Source organism: Marmota marmota, unplaced genomic scaffold (genome assembly GCF_001458135.2).
Source record: "Marmota marmota marmota unplaced genomic scaffold, marMar, whole genome shotgun sequence".
In the NCBI taxonomy this organism is placed as follows: domain Eukaryota; kingdom Metazoa; phylum Chordata; class Mammalia; order Rodentia; family Sciuridae; genus Marmota; species Marmota marmota.
This window is the reverse complement of record NW_025999932.1, coordinates 33333015-33356065: the sequence shown is the minus strand read 5'-3', so window position 1 is coordinate 33356065 and position 23051 is coordinate 33333015. Positions and strand designations below refer to the sequence as shown.

Here is a 23051-nt window from a genome sequence, read left to right as displayed (position 1 = left end):
GGTGCTCTCAGGTCGCGGCCCGCTCCCGGAAGCCACAGAAACTGGTAACAAAGAGCCTGCTGGGCCGCCCGCTGCCCGGTTTGGGGGACCCAGAAGTCTGGAGGAGTGGCTGGGAATGACCACGAGCCGAGCCATGAGTCCAAGATCACTGCGGTGAGGGGCGCGGCCGGCGGCCGAGGCGCTGGTGCAGGCCGAGACGCCGGCGCTCCACTCCTCGCCGCCTGCGGCACTCCGGAGCTGGTGCCTCTGCTCTCCTGGCCGCTCCACTGGGGAAAGTGGTTTCCCGGCCTCTCCCGGGCAGCTCCTGGTCCTCAGCTGCAAAGGAACGGCGCTCAGCCCCGGCCCGAGACCCCGGGTTTCTCTGCAGGACACAGAGGACCTGGCTCTTCCCCGAGGTGCCCCGAAGCTTTGTGTGAAGCATCTGGAGAAGCCTACAGGAGGGATTTTTGTTTTTAATAAAGTTTTTTTTTTTTAAGTCTCCGTTTTTAGAATTTTTTCGCGGAGTTTGCATTACACTCTACCTCTTCGCCTTCTTTCTCCTGCTCCTGGAGTGGTTTATTCCTCAGCTGTAAACATTTTTACTATCAGTGGAGCAAACCAGAGATGAACGTTTTGTGATTGAAAGTGTAACCATTAAAAACCACGTCGAAATAGTATAGTCAAGATGGACAAAAAGTCCTTCGAGACGGTGCTGGATGAAATTAGAAAGGTAATTGCACTTGATGCCTTAAATTAATCTGCGGAGTAGAAATCATCGTGGTTTAGTTTCTTGGAGGTACTGTGTGTAGATTGCACAAAATAAGAATCAGAGCATTGCCAAATTGGTTTGAATTTTCACGTGTAGTGCAGGAGCTTGTGCCTTGATAGGTTTCACCGTACGGATAGCAATTATGTTATCCCAGTTTGAGAATCAGCGCGGCATTGTGGAATTTGTATTACTCCTCAGTTGTGAAGCCTTCTGTGCAAATCCTTAACAGCTGTGTATTTTCGAATAAGTAATTTAATATTTCTGCGGCTACTTTTTTCCTTTCTGTAACACGAAAGTGACTGAAAACCAGAAGTACCACGGTGGAAAGTTTCTATTACGGCAATTATGTCCCCCCCCCCCCAAATCTAAAGATAGGCAGAATATATCTGCCTCGGCCAGAACAAAGTTAATGTTCTGATGATTAAATGTGATTAAATTTACTGTGTTGATAAATTGACCATCGATAACTTGAGTTTCAATTTTTTTCTTATTTTCGTGATTCTTTTTGAGATATAGTTGGGTATCCTGCCTCTAGGAGTGAACACAGGAAAAAATTTGGAATGTAGTTTTGAGCCTAGCATTATCTGAAGCTCAAAAATTAGTTACCCATTTAGAATTTAAAGGACTTCTAGTACCATTATTCTGTTAACTGAGTGCCTTGCTTCGGCCTTCTGAGCACTTCTGTGGCTCATTAACTGACACCAAAGGAATTGTTACCACGTGCTTCCATGCTTATTATTTATATCAGCTTATGAGTTTTTTACTAAAATTGTTTCTGGAGCTGCTGTTTCATATTGTTTTTTATAAAATCTTTTTTTAATTGACATGTTTTATTTTTTATATTTGATACTTTTGAATGCTCTTTTTAAAACAAATTTCTACTTTTGTAAATCTAGTTTGTCCACAAGTTTGGAAACAAATACCAATTTGCTAACTGTGTAAAATTAGAGTTTGTCACAATTTGTTCATGAGCTAATTTGTGAATACTGTTTATGAGAAAATAGTTCTAGACCAGCAGATTTCTATTTTTGGATGATACAGGATATCAGTGTATAATTGTTTTGTAGTAAGAGCAAAAGGATTAGTTATTTTTAATGATTAGAGCCACAAAGCTGTGATAACCTGGTGTTTCCATCTTTAAGCTCTGCATATACCTGCAAGGGGAGATATTTGATTTAATTGAGCTCTAGATAGTAGAGGTCAAGGCCACCAACATCTCTTTCACCTACTGATAGATTTCTGTGCAGAAAAGGAACCATTAACTAAATGTAACTTTTTGAAATAGGTGGTGAATTCTGTTCCCTTTTGTGAATGAGGAAGCCCTAAAGGAATTAAAATGCCTAGCAAAGACCTTGAATTCACGGACTTTGGGGCTTTTTGTTTTCTCATTTCCCTGGTGAAATACCAAGCCTCAGCTAGACCTTGTCCTCTTGTTTACCTACAACTTAGCACATAATGGGTACTTGACAAATAATAGATAAATTATACATTTACTCTTAAACAATGAAAATTTGTTTGGTTTTCAGATATTGATTCCATATTCAGGAATTATCTGTGTAATTTCTACTAATGTGGAATCTGCCTATTACAATTTTATTCCCTTTCTTTGTAAAAGTGAGTAGGGAGGCCCTACAATGTGGGACCTGAAAGGATAGACTGTCACCACATGACCTTAGCTGCTGCTGTGTGCCAGGGCTAAAGAAGCCCTGCCACCATTGAGCTGCTTGGGCAGTTTTGATATATGCATATTACTGTGCTGCTTACATATATTAATGATGTTTTTTCTATTTTTTAGGCTGTTTTGACAGAATATAAATTAAAAGCAATTGAATATGTGCATGGATACTTCTCTAGTGAACAGGTACTTTTAATTATTTGTTTAAATGAACTTTTTTACACCATTGTTCTGGTTAATACCAACTTACCAGCTGTTCAAATTCAGAATTGCTTGTACTTTGTTTTTATATTTATTCAGGAACTTTAGAAGCTTGTGGTTTTGACAGAGCCTGAAAGTAGTTAAAAGTGTGAATTAGTCTGGACACAGTAATCAAAAGTTATAACCTTAATGATAAACTTACAATATAATGTCAGTAATTGCAAAATTCAAAAGAAAACATGAAAAAGTGATGAAATGTGTTCTTATGTGAAGCCACTAAATAAAAATCTTAGCAATAAGGAAATATAAACACTGTGTCTAATAAGTAGTTTCTGTCATAGCCAGAAGACTAGTATTTTAAGCATAATAGTTTAATGAAAACTTTAACCCCACATTAGGAGTTTGATTTCTTTCTTTTTTTCTTTTTTCAAGATGGTATCTGCCATATTCCCCAGGCTGGGCTCTAGCCCATCATCCCCCTGCCTCCCCCAACCCCAGGGTCCCCAGTAGCTAGGATTAGAAGAAGTGCAGCCAGTGTGCTGGGCAACTTTGATCATATTTAAGAAAAAAAAAATTGTGTATGTATATAAACACACAGAAGAAGGATTTCTGAAGGGCACTAGGAAAATTCTTGATAGCAAAATCGGGCAGACATAGAAACGTACATTTAGAAAGAAGTTGGGAAAGGGTGAATCATGGATGAATCTGCAGACTCAGAGACAGTACCAACTTTTTATTTCTCCAGAGTTTGAATACATGTCAGCTTGAATAACTTTACGCCCGAAGTTCTTCTTAGGATTTGCATCTGTTAGTGCCTTTTTAGGGATAGTTTTTCAGCTTTCCCTTTGCTTCACAAGTTGCCTTATGCTCTTTTTTTTAAATCTAAATGTTTTGAAAGATTTATGATTTCTTACAACTAACAGCTTTTTTTTTCCACATACATGCATGTGACATTTTGTAGAAAATATCTTCCTTTAGTGATGCCTTTGCTGACATCCTTTAAAACTTTATCAAACACTGAGACATTCTGAGTCTACCTTATTGAAGATTGATAGTTAAGTTTTATGGTTTGTAAAATACAGCCTTCACTGTATAGTAAGAACACTGTTCCCATAAAATAAGGACATAAACTCTTCCCAAAGTAACTGGAGAGTATGCCTAATATGTTATTTATGCATCTCTCTATAAGCAATAAAAAGTATTTTCACTTTCTTCCCATATCACTCTAGTTTACACCATTGACTGGTTCTTGTGGAATAATTAAATTCCTAGCACATTTTCAAGAATTCAGGGTAAAAAAACTCAGATTTTAAGACTCTTCCTATTTAATTCTTCTCCCTTTTGGAGTATCCTCAGAGGCTGTGAACCAGAGTGGTATTGATCATGCTGAGACTTGAAAGTTGTGATCTTGAAGCCCTGCTCACCTCTTACTGCCCATCTCACAATGTCCCCTTCATTCATTTGAAGTTCTCTTGTGGTGGTGGGAATTGATGGTAGCCTGGTTCTCTGAACTGTGAACTGGGAGAGTAAATCTTGGTGGTTCTTACATGATTTACGAGTATTACAGATCCAAATAAAAAGGTAGAAGTTAGTGGACTTACGCTGAATCATACTGTCACACCATTGTGAATGATTAAAACTATGCCACTCTCCATTATTGTTTTAAAGTTTTTCATTCAAATACATCTTTGTGTTCATAAGCTGTCATGTTTATCTCTATCTAGTACTTTTCAGATATCCCTCATTAGGATAACCCCCCATTGAATATCTTCCTTTCTTGCTAGACCAGTGCTATTCAATAGAACTTTTGTAATGATAGACATGTTCTTCAGCTACAGTCCCTTATATTAGCCATAAATTTGGTATGACTGTTGAGCACTTGAAATGTGGCTTATACTAAAAAGGAACTGAATTTTGTTGTGGTGGTGGAGGATACTGGGGTATAAACCCAGGCCTTGTCCATGCTACTCCAGTGTTCTACCACTAAGTTAAGTCCCCATCCCCCTTTTAAAATTTTTATTTTAAGATAGGGTTGCCCAGACTGGACTTGACCATGGGATCCTCCTGCATTGCCTCCTAAGTAACTGGGATCATAGATCTGTGCTGCACCCAGCCAGGAACTGAATTTTTAAATTTTGATTTTTAAGTGATTTAAATTTGAACAACCACACTTAACTGTGTTTGACAGCAGGTGGAGACTCTGGTGCATGCTCATCCCCTGGACTTGGGCTGTGTTGAATTTCACATATTGAAATAAATCTTAAAGAAATGTTTGTAAACCACACTGTAATTAATTCTCTGCTTTCAGGTAGTTGATTTACTGAGATATTTTTCCTGGGCTGAGCCTCAGTTGAAAGCAATGAAAGCATTACAGCATGTAAGTAGTTTGTTTTTGCTTAGAATACAGATCTTAAGTATTTTTACTTCTCCCAGTTTTCTTGGATTCATCTTAACTTGTAATATGTTTGAATTAGAAAAGTTAACCTTAAATTTTATACTTTGATTATTCAAAACTATGTTACAAAATTTTCTAAAGTGTGAAATTTAAATTGCATATACTGTATCATTAAATTGTAAGCCACAATGTCCTAAGTGGCACATTGACAAACAAAACAAAGGATTTGAATTCTTAAGTATTTTTATGCACTTTCTTCTATTGTTCAATACTTATCTTTACCTGCTTGTATTTAGTCTTAGAAGAGTCATCAGGTTACACTTACATTCTTTAGATCAGCACTGTTCAAATGAATTTTCAGTGATGATGCAAATTTTTATATCTGCACAGTCCATTTTGGGAGCCACTGGTCACATGTGGCTATTGAACACTTAGTCTGAGGAACTATTTTAGTTTTATTTTATTGTAGTTAGATTTAATGGGCACAAGTGCCTTGTGGTTACTGTATGAGATAACATAGCCTGGAGCCTAGATCAACAACAGTATGTAGATTATACAGTGTTAGCTGGCTGCAGAGGAAGATTTTCTAAGAAGTGATTGGCATGAATACTTTAATAGAATCAATTTACAAGACCTAACTTCCTTAAACTGATCTGCCTAAGAAAGAATTTAGGTGTGTTATGCTTCTATCTACCTCTTTAACAATTGCTTGTTTTCTACTTTACAAAAGAAAGGGTGAAAATCTTTGTGAACCAAAAAGATAAGCAGAGTACAGTTATTCAGCAAGAAATATCTGGGAGGGCTTTGCCTTGTTTTATCAGGACAGCAAACCCATGACAACTCTGAGGCCTGCTTGCCTGTCTACCTACTTTACGATTAAAATTTAGAGGTGAGAAGTACATTGCAGGGACAACTCAATACACTTACTTGAATTAGATTAAATCTCACCTTTTCTAACAAAGGAGAGATTAAAAAAAAAAAAATTGGATTTTACTGGTGCTTTCACACTGAAGACTTAACTTTGCCAAAAAGGTTGTATAATGAACATTTCTAGAAACTAAATGAGCTAAATTAGCAGTTCTGTATTTTTTACAGATATACACTATCAGGAGTACATAAATCAATTCCTTGGTAGTACATTTATAAAAGGGTTTGAAAATCACTGCTCTGAGTTTTAGGAGCTAGGGTATTAATCCTAACCAATCTTAGTTCTTCATTGATTTTTGTATTTGAATTTCCATAACTGTTAACTAACTATGAATCGACCAAAAAAAAAAAAAAATTTTTTTTTTCTGGTACTATGGGTTGAACTTGGGGTTACTCAACCACTAAGCCACATCCTGAGCCCTACTTTATTTTGTTTAGAGACAGCTTAGTGTCCTGCTGTTGCTGGCTTTAAACTGGAGATTTTCCTGCCTCAGTCTCTTGTGCCCCTGGGATTACAGGTGTGCGCCATTGTGCCCAGCTCAAATTTTTTGAATACTCTTCAGAAATAGAGATACCCTAGAAAAATAATTATGTAACATCTCACATCATCTTGGATAGTCACAATGTATGCTTAACGTATCAATCTTATGATGGCTGTTCAACAGGGAGCCCAGTTTAGCTAAGTTTTGGTCTAGCTTTTGTGACTAGTATGTCCTTTGCTGTGTAACACTAGCCTCTTGCACAGCTTTTTGGCAAGTGATCTGTGGCATACCTGCTCCCACCTCCCAACTCGGGAATATAATTTTTTCTTACTCCTTGACCAATTGAGCCTCCTAGATATGTACTTTTCTGAGAAGGTAGTACTTGCTAGTTTCTTTATTCTATAAATGAACACATTGAGAAATGTGGATTAAAAGAGAGCTCATAAGAGAACTGAGATCTTGATCTGAAATTGTTACATTGAAAGAAAGTAAGGATAATTCACATATTTTCAGAACTTTCATTTGAAGTTTCACCGAAAATATACAATATTTCACATAACTAAAATGTTTACATTAAGAGTATTTAACTATTTCAAAAAGAGAGCAATTTTGGGTTTGTATTATGGCTCAGTGCTAGAGCACTTGCCTCGTGTGTGAAGCACTGGGTTCAATTCTCAGCACCACATATAAATAAATGAATAAAATAAAGGTCCATCAACAACTGAAACAAATATATATATAGTATGTATACATATATATGTATGTATGTGTGTGTGTGTGTGTGTATATATATATATATATATATATATATGGCAATTTCCAGCATGAAGATTTTACATTGAAAATAAAATTATCTTTTATATTAATAGAAAATGGTAGCTGTTCACCCAGCAGAAGTGGTCAATATACTCAACTGTTTCACCTTCAGTAAAGATAAGCTAGTTGCTCTTGAACTGTTAGCTTCGTAAGTATTTCTTTTTTCTATTTACTTCAAATTTGGATGCTTTTTAATTCTTCTAACTTATATAATTTGAATACATTAAGATATAACAATAAGTAAACAAATCTCTCATAAAATATAGTCTGAAAGCATAGGGATGAATTCAGATTTCTTTGGATAAACATTCAATTTACTTATTACACATATGGTTGTAACTTAGAAAATAGTGGGGCTTATCAAGATTATTTACTTTGACTTTTCTGCATTTTAGTAGCTTGTTTTGCCTTCATATTCTGAGTGACTTAACAGGCAAGTTGGTAAAGACATAGGAGTTTAAGAATTGTCAATAGAATAAACAACTTACAGCAGAGGTTCTCTGCTCACCCATAGCATATTTGGGGATACTTTAAACACTATGAGCAATATGTAAATATTTTAAGTATTCTGTGGAATAGTCCTTCTGATTAATGTAAATTAGTACAACTTATCTGGAAGGTAAACTTGAAGAGCTTTTAAAATGTCTCTACCTAGGGCAGCATTTGATAGGTGATCATGATAAATGTGAGCATGAAGGGAAACGGAGAGGACCTAACCTAATTCTTTGCATGATTGAAAAGTATGTATTAGTTGTTTATTTATGGAGCATATATTTTACAGTCCTTAATGTCTTTATGCATGTCCATAAATACACAAAATTAAAATAAAACATAAGGTAAAACTTCATTTTTAGATTAACTGTAATTTTTATGCATTTAATACATGGTTTATGGGGCTGGGGATGTGGCTCAAGCAGTAGCGCGCTTGCCTGGCATGCGTGCAGCCCGGGTTCGATCCTCAGCACCACGTACAAACAAAGATGTTGTGTCCGCCGAAAACTTAAAAAATAGATAGATAAATAAATAAATGTTAAAAATTCTCTCTCTCTCACTCTCACTGTCTCTTTAAAAAAAAAAAAATACATGGTTTGGCTCTATTGCAATAACGTTCAACACCATCAGAGAGGGCATATTTTCAAGATTCTCAAAATAATCATTTTATTTACAGTATTACTTTGTCGCTTTCCAGTAATCAGAAAGATAAACCTCAGTTCAGTTATTATATTTATCTTTATAATATAAATTGACCTATTAAAAGTAAATAATCACATTTTCTCCCTATGTCATGGGAAAGCTTTACTCAGATTTGTCTGTGTGGTAACCAAAAGCTGCTGAACTCTGTGTGTATTCTTAAATGAAAAACTAAATTGTATTTTCTTGGTAGAAACATTGTCGATGCGCAGAATTCTCGTCCCATTGAAGATTTGTTCAGGATAAATATGTCTGAGAAGAAACGATGCAAAAGAGTACTTGAACAGGTAATTGTTCTCAAGATTGCTGTGCCGTTTTTTCTGAATGGTAGCAGATGAAAAAAGCACCTGTCTTTTTTCTCTGTTAACTTTGAGAATAACCCGAATGCTGGTATGTGATGAGTTAAGAGTGTACATTCCTGCAGCTCATGGACTAAAATAGATCTGGTTGAAGGGGATAGTAGAGCAGGGAGAGATGGCTTGAGAGTGAAAAGCATCACATTGTGCCCCATGAAGCTGTTACGTCTTGGTCCTTTGATAGCTTTGCCATTGCTGCAGATTTTTGTTTTTAATTTTATGTATTTAGGAACTTGATTTTTTCAAATTTGCTTTGTTTTCAGGCTTATGTTAATTAGATTCCTAAGAGATTAATACCAAAGCCAAGTTCCGGTTTATTTAAACCTACCAAAGTGGGAAAAGCAGTTCTTGTCCAAGCCTAGAAAACTTGATAGGTCATCTAAGTTAGTAAGTTCCTGGGACTGTGATGTCTATAAATTGAATTAATAATTCAGAACCTCCTTGAAGAAGATGCATATTGCTCTTGTAACTCTGTCCTATTTAATTCTTATATCTTCCTCTGAGCTTAGGGAGGGTAGGCAACTTTGCTTTAGTCCTATGTTATTGTAGTAGAGATAAGGTCTGAGCCTACAATTCTTTTACTTTTTAATTAATTCATTGGGTTTCTTGACTGAAATCTTTATGGTATCATGCCTCTGCCACTGTAGTTTTATTCCTTACAAAGTGTTTTGTTGATGTTACCTTTTAACACAAAAGTTCCACGTCTAAGAATTTTTTCCAGTGGAACAACTAGAAATACAGTCTTATCTAAATGCTTTTACATAAATTTATAATAACCAAAAATAGGGATGATTTTTAGAGCTAAAGTGTTTAGTAGGGGGCTGGATTATATCACCGATATGATATGTGTTGTGGATGAATTTATGAAACCGATATAACTATAAAAATGTGTGTAAAATCATGCATACTTGTAAAATCTTTATATATATGTAAAACCATTTAATCACAATCACATATATATTATATTTTACATGTCTATATATAACTGAATATTCCTGTAATACAGTATAGTCTTGTTGGAATATATTTGCCTTCTACAGTGTTTATCATTCATCTAATAATAATTTTTTTTAAGAGAGAGAGAATTTTTTAATGTTTATTTTTTAGTTTTCAGTGGACACAACATCTTTATTTTATTTTTATGTAGTGCTGGGATCGAACCCAGCGCCCCGCACATGCCAGGCGAGCGCGCTACCGCTTGAGCCACATTCCCAGACCTCATCTAATAAATATTGAGCTCCAACTCTGTATATGTGAAGCATCATTTTAGAAGCCAGAGATCTAGTAATGAAAAGCCTAGACCCAAATCCCTTCTGCTACTGTGTCTCAAGGGTGTAACATTATTCTGTACATCATGTGGTCAAGTGTATTGAGCAATGCAGTTCTTTGAATAGTAGCATCCTCTGTTATTTGTTTGCATTTTTCCCACTAAAATGTAAACTTTTTCAGAGCAAGGACTTTGCCTCTTTCACCCCTGTGTTTTTCTTGCCTTGCCTTTAATGAGCTTGGTGTTTAGAGATTTGGACTGTATTATTTCTTGTTGGTTGGTGAAATGGAACAGATTTGATAATAAATAGACTTTTTTTTTTTTTTTTGCACATAATTTACAGAATGCATTGTGAAGATTTCTTTGTTTAAGGGTCTGTTAGTTGCAATTTTAAGTATATTATACCATTTTAATAATTCCACCTAAATAAAGTGATTTTGCATATTGCCTTTGAACATGTTAATCATTGCAAGTGCTGACTGATGTGTTAACAGATTGAATGTGATGCTGTTCCTTAATTCATGTTTTTTAGCTGGGATTCCTAGTATCCAAAATATTTGATTTTTTTATGGGTTTGACTTTTTTTTTTTTTAACCACTCTCCTCTTTTGTATATTACAGGCTTTTAAGGGGGGCTGCAAAGCTCCTCACGCTATGATATCTTCTTGTGGAACAATCCCAGGAAATCCATATCCCAAAGGAAGACCTAGTCGTATAAATGGAATTTTCCCAGTAAGCATACTTTTATGACTGTATATGAAACTTCTCATGACTAAGTGTGAAATATAACCCAAGTTAATGATATTTAAGGGAAAATACCAGTTGATGATGCTTCTGCAAAGGAAAGGAATTTCATCATGTCATCAGCATAATTCATGGATTCATCACTGATTGAAAGTTCATGTGTAAATTTCATTAACATTTGTGTAAAATCTTCAAGCCAAACAAAAAAAGATGATGATTTTGTTTTATTTTGTTTCCATATTTTAAAAGTACTGATTTACATTTAATAAAGGAAAATTTCTCAAATCGTCAGTAATTTTCAGTTTTACAGTTAAATATGTTTGGGAAACTTTGCATGCAAAGAGGAAGTTTAAGAACTTCATCAGGATCATGCAGCCAGCCAGGGCAGAACTGGGTCTGGAATTCAAGTCTTATTCTTACCAGCTTTATCTCTTATCGTTGTTTTCTGTTTTAGTATAATACAGTGTGGTTGTTCTGGCTTGGGTTTATTTGAAATCTCAATTACCTTTCTTCCCCACCTCACCCCTCTTTTTTTTTTTTCATTTTTTTTAAATTTTTTATTGTTGGTTGTTCAAAACNTTTTTTTTTTTTTTTTTTTTTTTTAAATAACACAGGGAACCCCTTTGAAAAAGGATGGTGAAGAATGTACAAATGAGGGCAAAGGCATAGCTGCACGGATTCTTGGACCATCCAAGCCAGTATGTGTGAAAATAAAAGAGAAAATAATTCTTAACTCCTAGTAGTTTTCTATTAAATTTTTGTATTGCAAAGTTTAATTATGTTAGAAATGCTGGAAGAGTAAGAGAGAGTAGCCTAGAGAAGTATAGTGTAATCAGCAGTGTTAAGACCCTTTTTGAGGTTAAGCATTATTTTAAAGTGAGATGAGTTAATTATTTTTATTGTTTTCTCTGGACACATTCAGTTGTTCAGTTCAAAGTGTGATGTCTGCTTTAACAGATTCTGGTTTAACAAAACTGGGGTTAATTTTAGTGAAACAAGAATGACACCAGGAGACTGAGAGTCTTTTCAAGGGTGTGATTATGGTGATTAGAATGTAAACTGAACAGGCAGAGGTAGCCCTATGGGTTTAAAGTATTGTTAGAATTGAAGTATTAGAGGCCTGTACTCAGCCACCTTGTAATCTCTGCCCATCCATATGACAAGAATGCCAGTGGCTGTTTTTTGTGACAGCTAGAAAGAAACTGGGTCCCTTTCCCCCAGTGGGTCCCTTCTGCACTAAAGGCATTCATGCTCGCCCACCTCTCTGTAGGTAAAAAGTACAGCATTTGCCTTAGCTTCAAATACTTGCGGTTCTCTAAAAACCCGTTCTTTGAATATTTGTTATTTATGTAATGCCATCAACTATAAAAATATTTGTGCATTTATGAATTTTAGAAAATGAAAAAACCCTGAAATATTCAATTCCTAGTTCTAGTATACATTTTATGAAAGTTGTCAAAATGCCAAATGCTAAAACAAACAGTGCATTTATCTTCCAGAAGAAGAAAAGAGGGTAAGAATTATAGGATGAATTCCTAATCAATTGAGGAGGATATGGCCATTGGGGTTCTTATGTAGCTGAGATTCTAAAACCTAGTGGATTTATTGCATTAGTTAATATAAGAGGAGAGGAATCCTTGGATTAATTTAGTCTGGATCAGAGGGTAGTTTGCTATTTAGGATAAGTTCTGACCCTTCATTGGAGATGATTGGGTAGTGAAATTAAAAAAAAAAAAAAATACTTGGCCATCTTTGGCAGAATTTACTTTTCAGAGTACCTAGAAACTACTTTTATTAAAGCAAAGAAATTTCCCTCATTTATGCCATTTCTTAGGCCAGTAGCATTTGATCTTTGGGGACATTTTTAGCCTATTAGAACTAAACATTTTAAAAGGCAGGTTGTATTTTGTTTTACCAGGAGACATCTTACTTGGCTTCCTTCTAACTGCTGTTCTTGTCCCGTCTAGCCTCCTTCGACATACAACCCACATAAACCTGTTCCTTATCCCATACCTCCATGCCGGCCACATGCAACCATTGCACCAAGTAAGGAGTTCTCTTATTTTTACTTCTTTTTCTTTTTTCCTGTTTATTAATTTGAGAGTAAATTCTAATTTTATGTAATTGGGAAACCTGCAGCACTTATGAAGTTCTCTGAGAGTTTGCTCACAGTCAGCTACCAATTTCTAGGTCTGCAATACTATATCAGGCAGAGTTTATTTTCCTTGTGGTATTTATTTATATTTGTTAATATTTATTTATATTTATTTTTCTTACTATAAGTTAGTTGCAGATTATTTTTAATCATTCCTTATTATGGGTTTTCACTGTGGTAAATGACCTTGAATCTTTTTTATTTTTTTTGGTAATTTAACTTACAATATTGTCAAATATAGATATTTAAATTAAATGTATGGCAGATTCTGCCTGCCATGCCATTCAGTGAACTTATGCCTGAAATGAACATGTAATGGGAATAGCCATCTCCTGTTATCTCATTATCTCAGTTTTTATTTAACCCTAGACCCAAATCTATAAGTTGCAAATCCATTATATAAATAATTTCAAATAATAAATGAGATAGCTGCATTAATATACTTTGAACTCCTAACCACAGAGAAATACTAAATTACATATATTCTATTATTTTAGGTGCTTACAACAATGCAGGTCTGGTACCGTTAGCCAACATGATAGCTCCAGGTGTACCCCCTCCATCTTCATATACTCCGAATCCTGTAGGAACAGGTAAAGTCATGATATTTGGAGTGTTAAAAGTAACTAAATTAGTCATTCACAAACATACATTTGGCAGGCACAGTTGTTTGACATGGCATGTCCTAACAATGGGAGCATGAGCTCAAGAGCCTTACCAGTGTGGTGTGAGTCCTTGGTAACATTGGGCAGTTTTCATAATCTTAATGACTTCCATTTCTCCATTTGAAATACAGAATAATACTTTAAAAACTATTGTTTAGTAACATTCAATTAACATTAGAGAGATGATCTGCAATGTGCTATATATATGTAAATGAAAGAATGTGAACAAAGTCCTGTTTGCAAAGAATTTGCAATCAATGAGAAATATAGGCGAGGAAGGAGAAGACAATTTCAGTTTATTTTACTTCATTCATTCTAAACTGCACATTTTTATAGTTTAATTTCTCTGAAATTGGAATGTGCTTTATAGCAAATAGCAGCTTAGATTCTGAGATAGAAGAATGTTTATTTCTGTGAAAAAGTACAGGTGGTGTGCAATCTCAGAGGAAGGGCATCCAAACCAGTCTTGTTAAAATAAATATGAGTTGCTTGTGTCATGTATCAGTAGACATTGTTGACTCAGTAATGTCCTAAGTTGAAGTACAAACAGGTAAAAACGGACTGGTAATGAAATACTATGAGAGGAATGACAAGGTGACAATAAGGTAGTTTCTCTGTGGCCTAGAAATACCTGGGGCACAGTTAAAAACATCTTCAGTAGAGATTCTGCTTCAGTGGATGAGAGGTGGTGCTGTGGTATCTTCAGTTTTCCAATGACTCCAAGTGATTCTTATCTTCAAGCATGTTTGGGAAATACTAGAATCTGTGCACACAGAATTCCCAAAGTATCAGCATATCAGGGTTTTTTTTAAAAGACTGTCTATTAACTGCAAAGTTAAAGAGAACCGAGGGTGTTCTGCCTCCAAACATTTTTTGAAAATTTCAGACACTAGGACAGATGCCTGTCTGCTTTGCCAAAGGAGTGATAGAGAGGGAAACCAGAATTGATGGATATTGGTATGTGGAGCAGAGGGTGGAGTAGCAGAGGATACTCTGCCCTAAGATAATTTATTTTGTGCATTTTGGAAGGGTAAAACCCTATGGAAGAGTTGGACACCCCATGTCTTAGAGGGACAGGAAGGGAGTTGGAATCTGTCCTCCTGTAGCCTGAGCTCTGCTGCCAGTTGGCATGATTGTGCCCACTCATTCTTTAATGACAAGGGTTCTACTTGAGTGCCTTTGAGCCACATGTTTGAACAGGGGCAGGTTGTTATAGAAAAAAGAACCATTTCTCATGGGTGATAAACTTTTGACAAACTATGAAGAAGTAATTAACTTAATGGTACAGTGTACAGTTTGGCTAAATTTCTCCTACCATAGGGAGCAAGGACTTTGAAAAGGTAGTGCGAGCATTCAGTTTGAGACCCAACATCGAGGGGAAAAAAGAGAAAGTAAAGCGTGATGAGAAGGGTTCATACCGTATATGAAGAATAAATATTTTTTCATTTATTGCCAAACTGTTCTCCAGCAACCCTGTACCAGTTACTTCTGCCCATGAGCATATATGAATTGGTTTCTTCACACCTTCTCAACATGGTAGATAATCAGTTTTCTAATTTTGCCAATTTAGTAATAGACTGTAGTGTGTGTGTGTGTGTGTGTGTGTGTGTGTGTGACAAAAATTTAGTTTTTATTTGGATTAATTATATTTTACTTAGCTCTTTGTTTTTGTGCCTTGATCAGGACACCCTTCCTCAGCCCAAAAGTATGAAAGTATCTTGTATACTCTCACGTTACTTTAATGTTGATTTTTAAATATGTAGCTTTTACTCTACTTGCCCTCTTACACTCAGTGGATTCTGCTCTCATTCACCCAGCAGCCGCCTCCTGCTTCGGTCTTCCTAGTCTTCCACTCCTATAGGCAGCAGTGCGGAGGGGCCTGCTGGTAGCTTAGCCAATAAAAATGGTGTCTGCACTCTCTCCTGCATTTACACTCAGGCTGGCTCCTTTTCAATAATGTGAATTTAACAATGTGAATTTAAACCTTGACAAGTTCAGGGGAGACCAGCAGGGGAAGAGAATGAGTTACGAGAAAGGAAAGAACAATCATTTATAATCCTCTCAGATTCATTATGACTTTTGTGTATTTCCTTTATTTCTCCATAGGTATTCATTGTGTTTTCTAACTTAGTGTTTGTATGTTCATGTCCTTTGTTTTTCTCATTTTGATACCAATCTCTGATTGTTATGGTGGTGAAAAAATTTGATTAAAGTTTGAAATCAACTTCTGTTTATTTACTTTTACATAGAAAATGAAGACCTTTCCAATCAGTCAAAACCTACACAAAATCAAAGTAAGTACCAGATCTGATCCAGAGATAACATGTCTGTCATGGTTGTCTGCTCTTTGTTGTTCACTGAGGACAGTTTGAATTGATTATATTTGGAATGTTCTAAGAAAAGTTCCTGGATAAAGAATGTAATTGATACTTACTAAAAGTGGCTTAATGAAATGCATATAATAACTACATTTAAAATTAATCATATTACTTTAATGTTATTTGCAAAACTTGTAATGAAATCTAAGTGCTGTGTAGCATGTGGATCCATATATACATTGTGTGATTTTGAAAGCCTCATTTCTTTTTGATATAAACACATGGAATGATAAAAATCCTTTTTGACAAGTGCTATTTTGGATTCTACTTTTAATTATTTCAGTATTATTAAACATAACTGAATGTAGAAAAGAATAAGTAATGCCAAAGCAGAAAGTAAATTGAAGTGTGGCCAGGACAGTGTTGTCCTGTGGCAGCAGCTTGATACCATTGTATTCTTCCTTTCTTGGAGGATATGAGATGGTTTCAGCTATGAGACCTGGAGTAAGTTCTTATGTAGCAGAGTAGCATATGAATCTAATTACTATAGCAGATGGTTTCAGTGGGGAAATTCCCTTCCCTGAGAACAGTACGTAAAAAGGATGCTTTTGAGCTGGTTTCTAAAGGAAGGAGCAAAATGGGGTGAAAAGAACACCAAGTAAGATGTTAGGATACCTAGTTTCTCATCCTGTCTCTGGAACCACGAGGTTTTGTGACCTTGACTCATTTAATTTCTATGGAAAGATGATTAGGGAAACTTCATCCTTTATGATCAGCTTTATTCATGAATCTGTTTTTGGAAAGAGGTAACCAGGGTGTCATAAATACCATTGGTAGGAGTAGCATAGTTTGATTTCCTATGCTATGTTATGTGAACGTGATTAGGAGTTTTTTCTTATTTTTTTTTTAAACCATGTTAGGAAACATTAATAAAGACAAACTAATGTAATAGTTAAGAGTAAGGATCTGACAGGACTAGGTTCAGATCTTGGCTTTACCACTTAATAGATGCATGATCTTTTAATAGCTTGCTTAGCCTCTCTAAGCCTATAAAATGGAAGTGTTACTGTCTATCTCAGGATTAATTTGGGAACAAATGAAATGATAGCTATAGATTACTAGCAGGGGTTGTGACAGATAGTGTTTTAATTATTAACTAAATTATATAGCAGAAATTGATGTTTATCATAGTATGTAGTTGGGATTTTATAGGGGTTTTTGTTTCTTTTTTTAAAATTTTTTATTTTAATTTTAGGTGGACACAATATCTCTATTTTTTTTTCTATGTGTTCTAAGGATCGAACCACATAGAAAAAAAAAATAAAGATCTTGTGCCAGGCAAGCAGTCTGCCATTGAGCCACAACCCTGGCACCTTGTTTTGTTTCATTTTTAACTGTAGGCACAATTATTAATAGGGCAAAGCTTGTGCTTTATTATATTAAAAAGTATCTAGTAGAAGTAGCTATAAAGATCACTCTAGGATTAGCTTGGTTTTCTCTTGAGATTATCATTGACTGTATAGTCTTCAGCACATAGTTAAATCGGATAGTGGATTCTCAAATTCCAACCACTGTAGACTTAAATACTTTTTTGGTACATTATTTACAAAATCAAAATTAGAAGTATATTTCTTATGTGTCTAGTTCTTATGAAATAAGATTAAATCCATTTTCATAGGTACTCTAAAATGATAGTCTAGCTTTCCTGAAATTAAATCACTACTTAACAATACAAACACGGTGGGACTGGAATATAGTTCAGATGTAGAATGTGTGCTTTAGTTCAGTCTCAAAGCTTGCCCTCAAAAAAACAAAGGCATGACTATGGTTTAGGCTTGGCCTTTTGAGTTTGCAGTTTTATGCATTTATGTATTATGGTTTGTGAATTTTTCCTCCTATGTTTCTTTTGTAAAACAACTGCAATGCTTATTCAGCCCAGTGCACTCTTTGACCATTACAAATGAATTAGGTCTATTTGTTTACCTCTATTATTCCTTGGATGTCCTTCCCCTGTGATTAACATGGCATTATTTCATTAACATGTCATCTCTTCATATCAAATAGTTTTACGTATGCGTAGATGTTTAAATGTCTGTTTTAGTTCATAAAAATGATTTCAGTTGATTATCACTGCAGAAGGAACATTCCCTGTTGAAATAGTATAAGTATAGTATGAGTGCAATATTGGTCAGTATTAGCAAATGCAGCAAGTGGGGACCGTACATATTAATAACATGTACTACTAAATTCACCTCACTGGGTGGCAGCAAACAATACTGAGAGAGAGGGACGTGAATCCTGGAAGACCTAGTATGTCCCTGAAAGGGAAGTGGTGTCCTGAAAGCTCTTGAGAAGAGGACTGGTTTGTTATTATTACTCTAAGTGATTTGAAAGAAAGAAAGTCAATGTACTAACACTAATCACAATTAAATGATTTTTTATTTTTATTTTAAAAAAGTAGAAAAATATGAAATTTTCTTAGCTTCTCAAGGCTTCCTCAGTGTGACTTGGTGGATGTTCTGGGCACTGTCTAGAAGACATTTGGATCTGACTGAGACTTCAGAGTGAAGATAGGATAGTGGAATCTAGAAATTTAGATATTACAAGAGCTGATTATAGATGTCATATATTTGTGAAATATGACAAAAATCATTATACATTTCTTTGGAGTTCAAATTGGGCATTTCGACATAATAAATTCTTGCCTTTTTCTCTTCCTCACACAGCATTTTCTACCCCAGCAAGTCAACTCTTTTCTCCCCATGGTTCTAATCCTTCAACACCTGCTGCGACTCCCGTCCCTACTGCATCCCCAGTCAAGACAGTAAACCATCCATCAGCCTCAGCAGCTGCCACCGGTTCTGGAATGAACATGCCCAATACTGTCCTCCCTGTGTTCCCAGGGCAGGTCTCCGCAGCCATTCATACACCTCAGCCATCGACGCCAAACCCTACAGTTATCAGGACCCTCTCATTGCCTACGGCACCCGTTACTTCCATCCACAGTACAACATCTGCTCCTGTTCCTTCTGTTTTTTCTGGCCTGGTGCCACTGCCAGGTCCTTCTGCTACTCCTAACCCAGCCCCTCAGGCCACAACCACTCCTCGGGCTACTCTGGCTTCCAGTGAATCATTTGCTTCTACTTCTGCTCCTTTCACTAGCCTCTCCTTTTCTGCCACCTCTGCTGCTGCTTCTACCAACAATCCAAATTCGGCTTCATTATCATCGGTTTTTGCAGGTCTCCCTTTGCCCTTAACGCCAACCTCCCAAGGTATATCCAACCCGACTCCTTCTGTAATTGCGGGTGGTTCTGCCCCCAGTGTTGCTGGTCCACTTGGTGTAAATAGTCCTCTTCTGTCTGCTTTAAAAGGCTTTCTGACATCAAATGACACCAGTTTAATCAACTCCTCTGCTTTGTCATCTGCTGTCACGAGTGGGCTGGCTTCGTTATCCTCTCTTACTAAGCGAAACTCTGATTCTCCTGCTTCAGCGCCTAGCAAGTGCTATGCACCCCCAAATGTCCCCACCCCGCAGGGGTCTTCCACTCCTGGGCTGGCCATGTTCCCAGGCCTGCCGTCCCCTGTGGCTAACCCAACTTCCACTCCCCCTACGCTGCCTGTGCAGTCTCCTTTGGCTACTGCTACGTCCTCCTCAACATCAGTGCCCGTTAGCTGTGGCTCCTCAGCCTCCCTTTTGCATGGCCCCCACCCAGGTACCTCAGACCTGCATATTTCACCTACCCCTGCAGTTACTACCATTCCTGTAATGATCAAAACAGAGCCCACAAGTCCTACTCCCTCGGCCTTCAAAGGCCCATCTCATTCTGTGACTCCCTCTCATGGCACTTTAGGTTTGTCAGGGACATTGGGTCGTGCATATACTTCGGCGTCAGTGCCCGTCAGTTTATCTACTTGCCTTAATCCTGCATTATCAGGTCTCTCCAGTTTGAGTACTCCCTTAAATGGCTCAAATCCCCTTTCTTCTATTTCCCTTCCACCTCATGCTTCCTCCACTCCTATTGCTCCCGTGTTTACTGCTCTTCCTCCTTTTACTTCTCTGACCAGTAGTTTTCCTTTACCTGGCAACCCGTCTCTTAATCCATCGGTGTCTCTTCCAGGGTCATTAATAGCCACCTCATCTACCACTGCCACCTCCGCAGCTATGCCTCCTCCTAGCTCCACGGCAGCTGTTCTCTCAGGGCTCTCTGCCTCAGCACCAGTCTCGGCAGCACCTTTCCCCCTCAACTTATCCACTGCCGTCCCCTCACTTTTTCCAGTTACCCAAGGACCTCTTCCCCCTTCAAATCCCTCCTATCCTGGCTTTTCTGTCTCCAATACCCCAAGTGTTACCCCTGCTCTCCCTTCGTTCCCGGGGCTGCAGGCGCCCTCCACAGTCACAGCTGTCACACAACTACCTGTCGCAGCCACGGCCCCATCACCAGCTCCTGTCCTCCCGGGATTCGCTTCAGCGTTTAGTTCTAATTTCAACTCTGCTCTTGTTGCACAAGCCGGGTATGTGAATAATGTGGGAATAGGATTGAATCATTCTTCACCTAACATGTAATTCATTGTCTTAAGTTATTCAAATGAAAGTCAAAATGTAGTCATTCAGTCGTGCTGAATTATGTCTTTCTGGGCCAAAACGTCAGTGCTCAAAAAATGTTTTATGGCTCTTGGACTGTTAGTTTAGATGCATATAAAATATTAATACTTATTAGCAAAGTTGTAGAATTTATATTTGGTAATTTAACTTGCTTTCAAAATAGGAAGAATTATATGTAAAACACAGACTGATGAATTCAGAATAATACACTTCGTAACAGTAAGTTCTACATTAGTGAGTGGCTGACTTTTATGGTTTTTTCCAACAGAAGAATAAATTCTAAGTTTTTGTTTTGTTTTCCATATCTTAAGATACTACTTGGTAAATCTAAGAAGAACTTTGCTATCTTGTCTGCAGTTTGACCTGTTTTTCTATCAATTGTTTTAGTTTATCGTCTGGACTTCAAGCTGCAGGCAGTTCTGTTTTTCCAGGCCTCCTGTCCCTCCCAGGTATCCCTGGGTTTTCCCAGAATCCTTCACAGTCATCCTTGCAAGAATTACAGCATAATGCAGCAGCGGCACAGTCAGCATTGTTACAGCAGGTAGGCAGGCGATGTCTTGCATGAATAAAATGGTCACCCATATAATGGTAATTAGTAGTGTTGATGTTGTGACATCCCAGTATTGGCAAAAAGTGCCTCTTATCAGAATGCCTAGAGTTTTAATATGTAGTTCTCCTCAGACTTGCAAATTATGCTTATCATCTTTTAGAAGAATAACAAAAGGGTAGGATAAAGTCCATCTGTATGAGTTGTTTTTTCCACTTAACAGATTTTTAAAAATCTGTTTGGAGATTTCACTTAATAAAATATAATCTTTATTCCTGAAAATTAAATTTTAACTTGTCTTCTAAGTTATAATAGGCCTTTCAAACACATTGTAGAAAACCTGTTACTCTTTCTTTGCAAGAATATTTTTTATTTAATTGGCATTTCTATGTCTCTCCTCCACTTGAAGAAGACTGAATATTTCTTTAAAAGATTCAGCAAATGTTCTTTTGCCCAAAATATGTTCTTCCTATTCTGATTATCTGAAGTGTGGCACAGGCCAAAGCAAGTCAGGTTTAATTGAGCTTGGCCCTGTGCTAACCTGCATGTGTGTTCTCTCTTTCAGGTGCATTCAGCTTCAGCTCTGGAAAGCTATCCAGCTCAGCCTGATGGGTTTCCTAGCTATCCTTCAACACCAGGAACTCCATTTTCTTTGCAGCCAAGCCTGTCCCAAAGTGGATGGCAGTGAATATTTTTTAATTTTTATTATTCTTGGGAGCAACATGAGATTTTCTTAAGAACTGCAGTGAACAATCTGACAAATGTGAAGTTGGCCAAAAGTCAGAATATGAAAATGAGGATAATCCTAGGAAAGTTGTGGCAAGAATTTGAAAAGTCTGGTTGCATTTTTTAAAATGGTTTTAAGTATGAATACTCCCCATTTCTTTATGTAAATATGCTGACAATAAATTGTATGGAGAATAGTATTTAAAAAGTATTTGGGAACTTTTCACCTCCCAGTCTACAAAATTTTGAATCATGTATGTGATCTACATAGAAAGAATATTAAGCAGGAGACTGAACTCCTTATAGCCGAATACAGCCTTAAATCTGCTTGTATAGCATCCATGGACAGAAGTAATAGTTGTGCCTCAGACTTATGGGTTGCATGTGGCCCTGGGGGACTTACTACCCTTGGTATGCATGAGTGGTTCCTATTAGCATCAGTTGGAACTCAATACTCCACATGTATACGCAAAAGGGAACTTGACACCCACTATTATTTTTTATTTCTGATATTAATGATCATACATACTGCTGAATTTAACTCAATATATTTCAGGTAAGTGAAAATGGTGCTTAATGTAGTCTTTAGAATGACTTTCAGGTTTTCGACTAAAAATATATATCCAGAACTACTTTCTTACGGAAATATAAGTAAGGAAGGCTTATGATAATATTTGCCTTCAAAACATTTTTCCCAATCTCAGCAGTATCCAAATGAGTGAGGAACACTTGACTGACTCTTGGGCCACCTCTATTACTCATTGTACTCTGGAAGCTCTTGGTGAATGTTTACAATCATGGGATGTCGTATTTCTCTTTGTACTTAAAGTCAAATGCTTATCTGAAATAATTATGTGACAGCAAATAGAGAATACTTGCTCTGTTAGTAATGCAGTGTGTACTCTATTTAAGGACCTGTGGTAGTATAACATGATTGAATGTCATTAATTTAAGAATAACAACTGCCACATTGGGGGCGGGGGGCGTAGGAAGAATGAATTCTAATCCTGTGATTAAAATTGTAAATTATAGAATCTACTGTAGTACATTTCAGCATCTAGAAGTTTTACTTTTATAAAGATGGTGTCTGGAAGATGTTGCAAATGTATTTTCCTTCAACATGGGGAACAAACTTTTTAAGTATATTAAATATTCCTGTATGGTTAGTTTTTAACAATTTTTTAAAATAAACTTTATGGATATGACAAATATTTTGTGTTTTATTAAATGCTTGGA

General features: G+C 36.6%; 1 protein-coding gene across 1 annotated transcript; it reads left to right on the top strand.

Moving 5' to 3' along the window:
* The first annotated feature begins 397 nt into the window (after positions 1-397).
* On the top strand, positions 398-23024 carry Proser1 (proline and serine rich 1). The gene is made up of 13 exons (XM_015484235.2): positions 398-709; positions 2544-2609; positions 4933-5001; positions 7298-7392; positions 8629-8722; positions 10679-10789; positions 11416-11499; positions 12769-12847; positions 13454-13549; positions 15871-15915; positions 18666-20451; positions 20930-21083; positions 21655-23024. Exons 1-13 carry the CDS (start codon positions 665-667, stop codon positions 21775-21777), a joined length of 2847 nt encoding a protein of 948 aa, XP_015339721.1. The 5' UTR covers positions 398-664; the 3' UTR covers positions 21778-23024.
* Positions 23025-23051: the final 27 nt, after the last annotated feature.